This window comes from Sminthopsis crassicaudata, chromosome 1 (genome assembly GCF_048593235.1).
Source record: "Sminthopsis crassicaudata isolate SCR6 chromosome 1, ASM4859323v1, whole genome shotgun sequence".
Lineage (NCBI taxonomy): Eukaryota > Metazoa > Chordata > Mammalia > Dasyuromorphia > Dasyuridae > Sminthopsis > Sminthopsis crassicaudata.
In genome coordinates, this window is record NC_133617.1 from 28,470,765 (window position 1) to 28,483,092 (window position 12,328).

The 12,328-nt window shown below is 55.6% G+C and overlaps 1 protein-coding gene across 2 annotated transcripts in view; it reads right to left on the minus strand.

Annotated features, from left to right (window-relative positions):
• The window catches only part of TPCN1 (two pore segment channel 1), a 46,902-nt gene that overhangs the window by 13,402 nt on the left and 21,172 nt on the right, over positions 1-12,328 (minus strand). For both annotated transcript variants that reach the window (XM_074297111.1, XM_074297103.1), the window contains exons 4-14: positions 9,695-9,871; positions 8,591-8,704; positions 7,301-7,431; positions 6,169-6,257; positions 5,738-5,772; positions 4,540-4,598; positions 4,003-4,102; positions 2,358-2,474; positions 1,817-1,941; positions 715-763; positions 223-286 (exon numbers count right to left, since the gene is read on the minus strand). In XM_074297111.1, the coding sequence (XP_074153212.1) occupies positions 223-286; positions 715-763; positions 1,817-1,941; positions 2,358-2,474; positions 4,003-4,102; positions 4,540-4,598; positions 5,738-5,772; positions 6,169-6,257; positions 7,301-7,431; positions 8,591-8,704; positions 9,695-9,871 (1,060 nt within the window). The remainder of the gene's footprint in view (positions 1-222; positions 287-714; positions 764-1,816; positions 1,942-2,357; positions 2,475-4,002; positions 4,103-4,539; positions 4,599-5,737; positions 5,773-6,168; positions 6,258-7,300; positions 7,432-8,590; positions 8,705-9,694; positions 9,872-12,328) is intronic.

Consider the following 12,328-nt stretch of genomic DNA (forward strand, 5'->3'; position numbering starts at 1 on the left):
TTTATACAAAAATTTTGAAAGAAAGAGCACAAAAACCAGTTCAGTCAAACCAATGAATCCGCCAGCCACAACACCCCCCCATATACACCTCTGGTCCCCCACCTCAGAGAAAGGACAAGGACACACCCCCAAGTGGTCACAGAAGGACAAAGCACTCAGCCCTGGGATGTTTCTTCCTTTCAGTTTAGTGTTAGGAGTTATTGTTTATGTTGAGGAATTTACCTTTGAAAATGAGGAAGGCAGTACGGGGAAGCTCATCAAACCAGTGCTCTTTATTGCGCTTTGCCTGTTGCCAGAAGAGAGACAGAAGAAGGGAAGCTGAGGCCCACAAATGGCACTACTCTGGAAAGTTAGCTCAAAGCAACATTTTCTTTCCTCCCCTCCTCCCTCTCTCCTTTCCTCCATTCCTTCCTCCCTCTCCCTCTTTCCTTCCTCCATTCCTTTCTCTCTTTCTCCATCCCTCATTCCCTTCTTCTTTCCCTCTTTCCTCCCTCTCTCTCTCCCTTGATTCCTCCCTCTTTCCTCTCTCCCTCTCCCCATTTAACTTGCTGAGTGACTGACCCTTAGCATCTGGTTAATGGGAATTAATCCCATTCTGGGGGACCTAGTGCAGTAAGGGCCCATGAGCCAAGCCCAGCTCTCAAGGATGGTCCTTCAGCTCCCAGGACTGACCTGGCTTTCCCACCCCCCAGCCCTTCTCCCAAGTGCCCTCACCTTCCATTTTAAGGCAACAACTTCATAGATACCGTAAAAATCCTTCAGGCTGTAAGGGGAAAAGGGACAAGTCACCACAAGCTCCATAGACTCCCCAGCTCCCAGCTCGTCGCTCTTCCCACCTCTGGGAAAAATCTTCAGAGTTATGTGGGAGAGGCCCAAGCAAGTTTGGCTGGAGACAATGGAGGCCCCCTCAAAATGCAGGCCGCAACACAAGATCCCGGGTCCTCCAAGAAATCCCTCACTTGCTAGTGGCAGAAAGTGGGACCAAGAGAAGAGAAGGTAGGTGCTTTGGCCCAGGTTACATGAATAACAGTCAAGGACTGGGATTCGAACCAAACTCAGCGTTCTGTTCTGTTAAGCGGCCTCGTCCTCAGCACCCTGGAGAGAGCAGAGGGCTCCCGAAGCCTCTGGCTCTTTTGTCCCTATGGGTCACTCCTCGGACAGCAGAGCCACTGATGCCCCTGAGGGATCACCAGTGAATGATCGGGGAGCCCAGGCCAGGAACTGGGAACTTGCCCTCCCCCTGCTGGGAACGCTTTGTCTTGACAGGGTCAAAGGCTGCAGGGCCAATGAAAACAACCCTCAGGGAATATCTGGTTCCCTGGTCACCTTTAGAGGGAAACATCTGTCTCCACGGCAGGGACAAGAGAGGATGCTGACAGCCTCTGGCAGGCCCAGGGATGCCCAGGGCCGACCTCCCCCGGGCCCAGCTCCCCTCCCTGGCATGGGAGGCATTTTTCAGTTTACAGGATCCTCCTCTTAAGCCCTTGAGGACACATTTCTGGGGTTAGATTGAAAATCAAGCAGAAAGCTTCTCTGAGAAGGGATACCCCAAGACTCTTGGCCATTTCCTTAGGGTCATAGAACCAGAGTGGGGAGACCTTAAAGACCATGTGGTACAGTCTTTATTGTACAAATGAGGAACCAGGTACGACAGGTCAGGACCCTCAGGGTGTACAGGCCAGACATGAAGTAGCCAAGGTTTAAGCCTAGGTCATCGGGTCTCTTCCCACTGAACCACACTGCCTCCTCTCACCCCTGTGTGTCCTCAGTCCCCCTTTCCTTTCTTCTATCCCAGGCTCCATAGGCAAAGTCCTACCTGAGCAGAGCCGTATTGCTTTGATTCAGGGCTTTGAAGGTGAGATAGCGCTCCCGAGGCCCCATCCGGGGCTTGTAAAACCGCATCAGGCCTTCAAACTGGCGGAAGGAGATCCCCGAGGGCCTCTAGAGAGGGCACAGAAGGAAGGACAAGGTCTGTGCAGGTGGACATATGTCTCCCCCCGGAGCTGCTCGGGCAGGAGACCGGGGTCTGCTGGGGACCAGGTTGGTGCATGTTGGGAAGGTCTGCTGAGATCGAGACTGTGATGTTGGGCAAGTCACTTTGTGACTTCTGGCTTCCTTCCCATGGTTTCCTTCATAGTCCTACCCCAAAGTCTTTCCCTCAGGAAGCAGGACCCACATATGGTAAAAGCTGCCTGGGGACGCAGGGCACCCCCTCCCTCATTCCCCTGAGCTCCATCCTCGGGCTTGTGCGAGCCCCTGTGTGATTATGCATGCACACATGTGTGTCCGTGTGGGATCTACATTGTGGGTCCACGTCTCTGTGTGTGCCCGTGTCCACATGCACGGCAGCCCCTTACTCGCTGGCTGATGAGCAGGCCGTACGCGTGCTGGATGGCCGTACGCTTGTGAAGCAACAGTGACTTGAATTTGCGCTTCTCGATGTCGTTGAATGTGTCAAACACAACAGCCAGGAGCTGTGAGACAACAACAGTTCACAAAATATGGAGCATTCTCAATTTTACAAGCAAGTTTCTCCCGCGATGAAGTAGGTAATCCAAGTATTAATATCCCCATTTTACAGAGAAGGAAACTGAGGTTCACCAACTAAGAACGAGTCTTGCTTCTTCTCAGAAAAGAAATACAGAAGGCCTAGAACCCTGGAGCTCCCTGCCAGGACCTGTCCTACAGGCCTCTCACAAGTCACCCCCAAGGCACCCGCAGAAGGCTCCATAGTGAGGGGATCCTTAGCCCTTTGAGCTCCTACTCCAGGCTCTCATGGTCTTGCCAATGGAAAGTCCTGGTCCCTGTTCTGGTTTGAGGGGCCTGCCAGTTTCCACATTTGCTTCTCCGCCTCCTTAAGGACAGACACTGCCCTACTTTCTCTCGGTTGGTTTTGTTTTTCTAAAGCACGGGACCAAATGCTGTGTCACCGACAGCTGTGTGAAATAGTCCTGCTCCTCCGTACCCACCACAGACGCAGCCTCCGAGCCCTCTCTCTCGCCACGTCCAGCCAGCTGCCTCCTCTCTCTGATCCACCCCCTCCTCCAGACCCTCCCTCCCCTCGCACCACAACCGCTCCACTCCAGGACACAAGAAGGGCCTCTCAGTCGGTTCGTGTCCCTGCTAGGTCTCGGCCCCAGCCAGCCGGGCACCAGAGTTGTAAAAAGCCCCCAAACTTGAGGCACGGGTCTTAGCAGGTACTCCCCTGTTCCAAGGCCTTTGGGGGCTCACCAGTGCCTCCGGGCCCAGACACAGACTCTTGAGTCCGGGACACTTCAGATCCTTCACATCTCGCTCCACCCGCCAGGAGAATTTGAGCTCCAATGCTTCATCTCACGCCCTCTCTGTCCATCACCCTGACCTCCTCCAGCTCCAGCTGCAGTCCAAGGCCGTTCGCCCACTGCACCTGCCTGGACTCCCTCCTCACCGCGGCCTCCCAGAAGCCTTCAAGGTGCTGTGGCCAAGCCAGGCCCGACTTCCATGGAACAGTAACTGACAGTCCTAACAGTGCCCTTCTTCCTCCCATGATCCTGAGCTTACTGTGTCCCTGCACACGCATACGTCTGTGTATGTGGGCATGCATTTACACGTGCACATATGCCTGGGGGGGGGGATCCTGGAGGGTGGGGGCGATTACACTTTTACCTTCTTGTCCCGGTACTTTGCACTTAGTCTGTAATCATTGTCTGTGGAACTGGCCCCATCCTGGGCAACGCCCCCATGCTAACTTCTTTTGTCCCACATAACTTCTACTTAGCCACAGCTGCCCGTATAAAACCATGGGGGCTGGGCACTGAACGGAACCAGGGCTCAATGGCTGCTGGTTCTGGGCCTCAGTCTCCCCCTCTGCTCTCGGGCAGGTCGGACTAGCTGGTCTTTCAGATCCACTGAGTGTGGAAGGTTTACTTCTGTAACTGTCACTCTCTCTCTGCCTCCCCCTGAGCCTGAACCTCAGGCCCAGCACAGGGCTGGGGAAGAGGAGGCTGCCCGCTGCCCACTCACCAGGTTCATGATGAAGTAGAGCTCAATGGAGAGGTACACGATGAAGAAGATGCAGGACCAGGGGCTCCGGGAGTACGAGGGCATCATGACATCTGGGAAGCTGCGCCCCAACAGAGCCAGAGGGAGTTAGTCCCCCCTGCCCTCCTCGGGCCCTGCCTGACGTGAGGGGCCTCCAGTCAGGCTGGGCCGGGCCTCTCTCTGGGGGGACGTGGCACCCTGTTGGCCTCTTGCCAAGCTCTCCCTCCCCCCTGCCCGAGAGCAGGCTAGGCCCCGGAGCAATGGCTCTGTGGTGCTCTCACAGTGGGCGACGTCTGCTCCCTGACCGCCAGGGTCCTGGGCTGCCTCCCTCTTCCCACTCCAAGGCTGCCAGCAGACCCACAGTGCCAAAGAGAACTCTCGCTAAACCCCCTTGGAGAAAGAAAGGAAGGAGGGAGCCCGGGCTGAGCCGCCCAGGAGGTTTTCTGGGGAGGAAGCCCCAACGTGGGCTTGCGGGCTGTCTGGGGTGGCAGAGGGCATCGAGGCCCCCCAACCACTTACTTGGCAGTGGTGAGCAGGACGAAAAGGCTGACGATGCTGTTCTCCAGGGTGCTAAAGTACTGCAAAGGGGGAGAGGGGAGACTGAGGGAGAGGCCGCGGTGACGGAGGAGCCTGGGACAGGGAGCCCTCTGGTCACCACCTGCCCCTTGCTCCCTGAACCAGGCAGGGCAGACAGGGGAGCTCCCGGGGCTGTGTGGCAGTCACTCCTGGTGCCCCAGGGCCCTAATCTCCTTAACCAGAGGCTGTATCCCACCACCATTCCCTCTGTGGGGAAGGGGCATCTCTCGGAGCCCAGAACTAAAAATTAAAAAAAAAAGCCCCCTCTAACTACTCTCTAATGGTTGGTATTCACTCTCTTTGTATTTATTTGGCGCATACTTACAGACATACTTGTTTCTAATACAATGTGGCGCCCCTGGGCAGGCCCCTTGCCGGCACCTGCCCCGCACAGGGCCTGGCACGCTGCTTAGAGCTCAATTAACGTCTGTGGCCTGAGTGCCAACAACAGCCAGGTTCCTCTGTCACAAGCTAACAAGTGACCGTGACCACCCGGCTGCCGTGGCTGAGAGGAGAGCTCTTCCCCCCTCCCCCAATATGTCTTACTGAACAGTTTCCCCAGGTACTTCAAAGTGTTTTGTTTGTTTTTAACATTTGTTTTTAAGATTTTTAAAGTTCTAGGTTCTCCCCCTTGTCTCCACTGTCACAGTGAAAAAACCACATGTGAAGTTCTACCAAAAATGCCCATAACAATTAAATTGTTAAATTAAATTAAGCACAGATCTCCCCCCCTCAGGAAAATAAAAACCCTCAAGAAAAATTTCTTTAAAAAAGAAAGAGAAATAGAGAATGCTCCGATCTGTGCTCAGACTCGCTCAGTTCCTCCTGTGCGGACGGAGGGGAGTTTTCGCCATAAATCCTTCAGAATAACCATGGACGACTGTACTACTGAGGACAGCAAAGTCCTTTACGGCTGTCATCCCAGAACTGCTGTCCACACTATGTTTTACTTTGTCCACGGGGGACTTTCCAGGTTTTGAGAGCTCCTGCTTGTCATTTCCCAGAGAACAGTAATATTCCATCAGAGAAACTTGTTTTTTGCTTGTTGTTTTTTTTTTTTTTTAATAATTACTATTGCTAATTTTATTTCCTGAGGGGAGAGATCTTAAGAAAAGCAGATTCCGATCTGTTGGTTACTCACCGGGTCCGAGGGATTTGGGGAGAACAAATAAAATCCTAGGAGATGGAAGAAACAATACACGTGGGCTTAGATGGTCTGGCAGCCAGGCAAGGGGCCAAAGGAGTCGAGGGCTGGACTGGGACACTTCCTGGGCGGCGACCTGGTCTTCTCCTTCCTCCTCCCCCGGACCCAGAAGGTCTGAGAGCCACGAGGTGGGAAAGGGCCCGACTCTCTTGGCCTCCCCATGCTTCCCCCCAAGGCCTGGCCCAGGAGTCCCAGGACGGGTCACTGCCAACCCCCAGGCCTATTTTCCCGGATATATATGACGGGACTGTCCCCCTGTCTGTCTGCCCACTATCAGCTCCTCAGAAACAGGCAGGAGAGAAATCCTGAATTCTGCAGCAAGGCCATGACTTATCACAAAGGAGGAGTGGGAGATGGAGGGCACTCACCCAAGATGGCAAAGATCACCATGAAGAAGAGCAGCAGCAGCAGGATGTCGATGAAGGGAGGGAGAGACTGGAAGATTTGCCGCAGGTTGCTGGAAGCAAAGAGACGACGGGGGTGGGTCAGATGCTAAGGGCTGGGATGGAAGGGCAGGCAGAGGGGGAGCGGTGCAACGGAAAGAGAAGCCAATTTGGTGTCGAAAGTCCTGAATTCAAGTCCTAGAGCATCAATTACTTAGCCTTGTTTTCCACAGCTTTCAAATGGGCGTATAAAAGGGTCTACAGCCATTCTTGGAGGTCAAATTAAAAAATGCAAGTAAACTTCTGAGACCCATAAACCTCTACAGGACGTGAGCTTTTATTCCTCTCCCTTCCCTTCCCCCACCAGAGACCTTGCTGACTTTAACTGGGGACGTGGAGCTAGAGTCTCGGAGAATCCTGCAGAGTAACTGCCCCTCCCCCCCAAGGTCGTGCCCCTCTGTCACAATGGCTGGACCAGGACTTCTTAAATGTTTTCCACTCGTGACCCCTTTTTGCCCGAGAAATTTTTATGCAGCCCCAAGGGCACAGAATATCAAATAGATACACAATCAACATCTGCTGATGACCCCCCCCCTACATTCATATCCCTCTAGCCTGGGACAGGGGGCATTAGAGGGGATTCTGGGGGCCGGAGCCTGGGCATGAGGAGGAAGGGTAGACCAAGGGGCGAGCAGGAAGGCCGGCTCCCTAGCGGGGGCAGGGGCAGGAAAATGTCACCAGGAGAGATCTCGGGCCCGGCTACTTTTAGAATTTGTTATTTCCCTGCTTACTGACAAGGGCGTGAAGTACATTTTACTCATTCTTAGAATTAAGTAGTCCCCCGGATCTATTGTTTCCACACAACCCAACAGGTAGAATCTGGACCATTCTTGATGTTAAGTCGATGGCCCCCTGACCCCGCCGAGGGGCCATTGGCAAGGTGGCGGCAGGAATGCCGAACGCTGCCCACGCCAACCTGAGCCTTGGTGAGCTTGCCAGCCGCCTGAATCCCACTGCCCGGAGGCTCTGGGGCTGCTGAGTCCCTTCTCAGGGATCCCACGGAGGGCCTGCTCCCCACACAGAGTCCCGTTTTGAAGGCATGCCCCCCCCTCCTCACCGACGGACAGCACCGCAGTATCGGCAATCCACCAAGAAGATGCAGCGCAGGGCCCGCGTCACCCGCACATGGGACGTCTGGCGAACCAGAACCACGATGGCTTCGACAAACTGGACCAGCAGCACGACTGTCTGTGGGGAGGGAGGCCGAGTGGGGCGGACCCAGGGAACCAGCTTAGGGAGGCCCTGAGGCCTTCATGCCCAAGCCCTGTGCAGCGTGGGCCCTTTTGCTGGCAGAGACCCCGGGGGAACAAGGAGGCAGAGGCAGGGGGAAAGGGGAAGGACGGGGCAACTTAAGCAGCCACGGGCTGGGCAGGAGTGGCGAGGGCTCTCTCTTGGAATGGGCTCCCTGGGGGGTGTCGAGCCGTCTTGTGGGCCAGCTTGTCCCACTGCCTCCAGAAGCCTTCCCTGCCCACCCTGCCCACCTGCTGAAGGATTATTTAAGAGCAGCGACACTCCCACTGCTCAGAAAGAGCTCTACCTACAACTCTGAGCTGGGGGGAGTATACCAATCCCAGGAGGCCCAGAGAGGCTGAGGGCCCATCCCAGCCACACAGCACGAAGGGGCAGGTCCAGCCTTTAAAGCTCGCTCTTAGGATCCAGTCTAAAGCTCTTTCCCTGGACCACAGGCCCCCATTTCTGAATTCTACCAGCCCCCCTCACTCACTCTGGTACGATGCCCTGCCCTAGCTCGCGTTACCCGTGCCATCCAGGTTCATGTCCTCCCCCAATGTCTCCAAGCCAGGCACTGCCTTGCTTCCTTCCCACTGTTTGGGTTAGGAGCACGCCCCGAGGGGCAGCAGAGAGAGCACTAGCCCTAGAGCCGGGAGGACCGGGGTTCAGATCTGGCTCAGTCCCTGACTAGTTGGGGTATCCTAGGCAAGGCACTTCCCCCCTCCAGTCAACAGATAAAAGGAGGAGGTATGTTCCGAGTCAGCCAGCCTGGCTGTGGTCCCATCCTCTGTAAGTCCTACGGGTCTCTCCCTTGACCACCTCTCTCTCCTGCCCTCAGCCTCTATCCTCTGCCTCTCCCTGCTCCAGCTTATGACCTCATGGAACGCAGACCCCGACTCCTGCCCCAGCTCCGGTCCTTGGTTGCTGGGTCACTGGCCAAGGCATCTGCCCCAGAGGCCTCCACTTCCTCCTCCATCACCCGGGGCGAGGGGTTAGGACAGTCCCTTACACCTCCACATTCAGTGGTTAAACGCAGGGTCCGCAGGGCCCGGCCTGGGGCTAACGGCAAAGGCGGGCTCTGCGAGGCAGGGGGGAGGCCGAGGGCTGGAAGCATTACCTTGACCATGGTGCGTTTATGCCGGATGAAGGTGTGGAAGCCCAGCCATCGCATCTTCATGCTCAGCTCAAAGACCACCACTATCAGGGCAAAGAGCTCCAGAGTTGCGTGCACCTGGAACACCCCAAAGGGCACGATGAGGGGTACCCTCAGCCTCCCCCAGTCTGAGGAGCCATGCCCAGAGCTAGAGCAGCCTGAGGCCTGCTGTCCTGATGGGAACCTGGCACTGGAGGCAGGAGGACCTGGGATCCAGCTGCCCTGCTGCTCATGGCCCAGGTGAATTCAGGTGCCCTTCTTCCTTCTCTGAGCCTCAGGGGTCACTAGGCCTGGTCTTTGTCCGCAGCTCCAAGTCCTAGGATTCTAAGACCCGGCTTCAGGTTTCCCAAGGACAGTCCGGGGAACGGGGCCTTCTTGCCCCATCTACACACAAACTGGCTATTTCGGGGAAGATGCCATGATCCCGAGACACTGCAACTAAGCTAAGCTGGCAACTTCTCTTTAAAAGGGGGAGAACAGATTGGGAAAATGAGAACTTCCTAACAACCTGAAAGAACACGGTTATAGGCCCACACCCATGGGATACCAGACGGCAGGGTAACAGGAAGGTCTCTGGGGTCATCAAGGCAGCCCCTCTGAGCACAGTGTCTCCCTGAGGTTCCCATTTGTCCCGTGGGAAATAATGCCAAAACTGGACAACCCGCGCCATTGTGGGCATCCATCACCCTTTTGTCCCCTCACTGGGAAGGAGAAGGAGGAAGCTCTGGACCTAAAACAGGCAGACTTGCCCAGAGGAGGAGTTCTCTAAGGCTAAATGAGCATCAGGGACAAACAGGGACATACAAGGCTGATGGAGCAAGGACTGGGTTCCACGATCCTGATTCTTCTTAAGTTACGGTCTCTCTAAATCTGGACCTTTCTTAGCAACAAATCCCCTGGACGTCTACCCAGAGGAGTGATGGGTATCGTTCCCCATGCAGGAGGCGGCCTCTCCTTGGCCGCTCCTTCTCTTGCTCTCTTCACACCTTCCTGTGCCCCAGGAGGGCACCCCTTGGCGCCCCTCTGTCCCAGCCCTGCGTCTCTCCCAGGACACCCAAGGGCACTCACATAAATGCCCAGTCGGAGAGCGGGGACAGCGGGAGCCTCGCACAGGGAGAGCAGCAGCAGGAGCAAAGCCGTGGTCAGCTCCATCAGGTAGAACAGGTGGTTGTGGACGAAGAGGTACGCGGCCAGGCCCTGGGCGTTCTTGGGGTGGGTGAAGAACTTGTCATTGTTCTCGCCTTCCTGAAACACCAAGAGCAGAGGACAGAGATTCAGCGCCAGAGGTTGGAGGACAGGACGACAGACTTGCCAGAAAAGGGGGGGAGGCGGTGACCTCACGTTCCCGAAACCCGCCTCGGCGTGGGCCCCTCAAAATGGCCCCCCCCAGAGAGCACTATTAAGAGAAGACCATATGACTAGAACTCATGGGAGAGGGAGAAAAGGGAGGAAAGCCTGGCCAGTTCTCAGGGGTCCACTGAGAAGCCCCTCCATCCGCCTGCCCCCAGGTACGCCACAGGACAGAAGCAATGGCGTCAACCTCAGTCCCCCATGGACACTCTCCCCACAGCCCATGGGAGATGAGTCCTGGAGCTTCCCCACATGGTCAGGCTGCATTTTGGGGAAATCTCCGGCAGCCTGTGGAGGAAGACGGGAGCAGAGAGGCCCTGGGAGCCCGGGTGTGGATGGGAAGAGGGTATACGACAGACCCAGTTGGGGTTTCTGCAGCAGCTCCGATTTCTAGGGGGAAAACACTGATTTGGGGAGCTTTTGCTGAACTACTGATCAATATCCCAGTCAGCTCCTTTCCGGCCCCCGTGAGATCAGGACTCTCAGTTCAGGAAGCTCGTGGGAGGGTGGTGGGCTCTCGGCTCTCCTAGCCCCGACCCTGGGAGAGGTCGGCTATCCTGGCCGGGGCTGGGCTGCTCCCCGCTGCTCTGTCTGATCCTGAGCCCGAGCCCCAGAAGAAGCTTGTCCTAGTTAAGGCCAGAAGGCTGCCGGTGTCAGGCCCTCACCCTTCCTACTCGCTGGGGAAGTCCAAGGCCCACTCAGAGGGATGCTGAGCCAGAGCCGGCTGTTCCATCATGGCCAGGCTGCCCAGCAAACGACAACTAGGGCAGAAAATACAAGCAGACGGAGCCTCCAAAGGAAGAAGGGAACGTGAATCTCCAGCTCTTCCCAAACCGCTCACGGCCAAACGGGGCCAATTGGACAGATCTGAGCAGGCAATAAAGCCGACAATAAGATAGAGAAGCCTGGCCTTTTCCCCTACAAGTAGAACCCCGCCCCAGCATGTTTCCTGTTTAAATCAGGGAAGGGAAGCAGTTCTTGGCCGCCAGGGGCTCCTCAGGTACATGGGGCACATCAGGGCCTCCCCCTGCACCAGCACAGAGCTAAAGGAATGGAAACCGCCTCCCCTCCATTCAGCACAGCCACAAACAAGCCAGAGAATGCAAAAGGTTGTAGCAGGACACCTGTCAGTCTTGACAGAAAGGGGCTCCTTTGGATCCCTCCAACCCCATGAAGCCTTAGCATGGTGCCTGGCACACAGCAGGCATCTAATAAATGCTTGTTGCCTTAAATAAGAAGCTCCTGGGACTGTAGCGCTCTCAAGGAATCATGAAGCACATGAATGCTCGCTAGGCCGGCTGCATGTCTTAAGTCCCATTCAGGTGAATTCTCTCAAGAGCTTTTAAAAAGCCCTGACAGCCCCAGCCAACAGTCCTCCTCTAGAGTCCACTCCCCTGGCCATCTTGCTCTTGACCAGTCCAGCGCCACGTCCCCAGTTGGATGTCGGGTGGGCGTCTCAAACTCAATGTGTCTGAAGCAGAAACTCCCCTTCCAACCTTCCTAACATCTGAGCTCACGATGGCAGTCAAGGGTACTACCGTCCTCCCAGTCACCAAAGGCCTCAATCTCTCGGACATCCTCAATTCCTCATTTGCACACAATTCAGTAAACATATACTGAGTGCCTTCTGTATGCCCTGGCCAAACCTTGTCGTTCTGACCCACACAACTGCCCTTCGCTGGACTCCACAATCCCTGCCGAGCTCAGGACCCTCATCACATCCTGCCTAAATTACAGTGACTGTTTCCCAATTGGTCTCCCTGGCTCAGGTCTCTCCCCCTCCAATCTATGCTGCCAAGATGACTGTCCTAGAGCCAAAGTCTGCCCACATCACCCCCTAACTCAAAATCCGGCGGTTTACAATTCTAGGATAGAATAAAAACTGGGCCTAGCACCCAGAGCCCTTACAGCCTGCAAGCCGCGGCCTTGCTCTTCTTCGGCCCCTTCTTCACTCCCCCTCCCTGTCCCTATGAGACAGTGGGGAGGCTCGTCCCCTGGCTGCCCCATACCCACAATGCTCTCCCGTGCCTTCCTTCAAGACTCCCTTTAGATGCCACCTTCTACAAGGACTTCCCTGAGTAATGGCCTTCCATCTACTCTGTATGAATTCTGGGAGAACCTAATTATGTACATGAGAAGGTAGGGGCCGCTGTTTGTCTTAATTGGTATCTGCAACCCTGATCACCGTGCCTGGCACACAGTAAGTGCTTCATAAATGTTTGCTGAGAGACTGAGTGACTTTTGCCAGCCTTACTGGACTGCCTCTCCTGGACCGTGATTTCAGGGAAGCCCAAACTCCATCAAGCCTCGGTTCACTCTCCACCCTCCGGCCATCTCAACCACTGAGAGCCC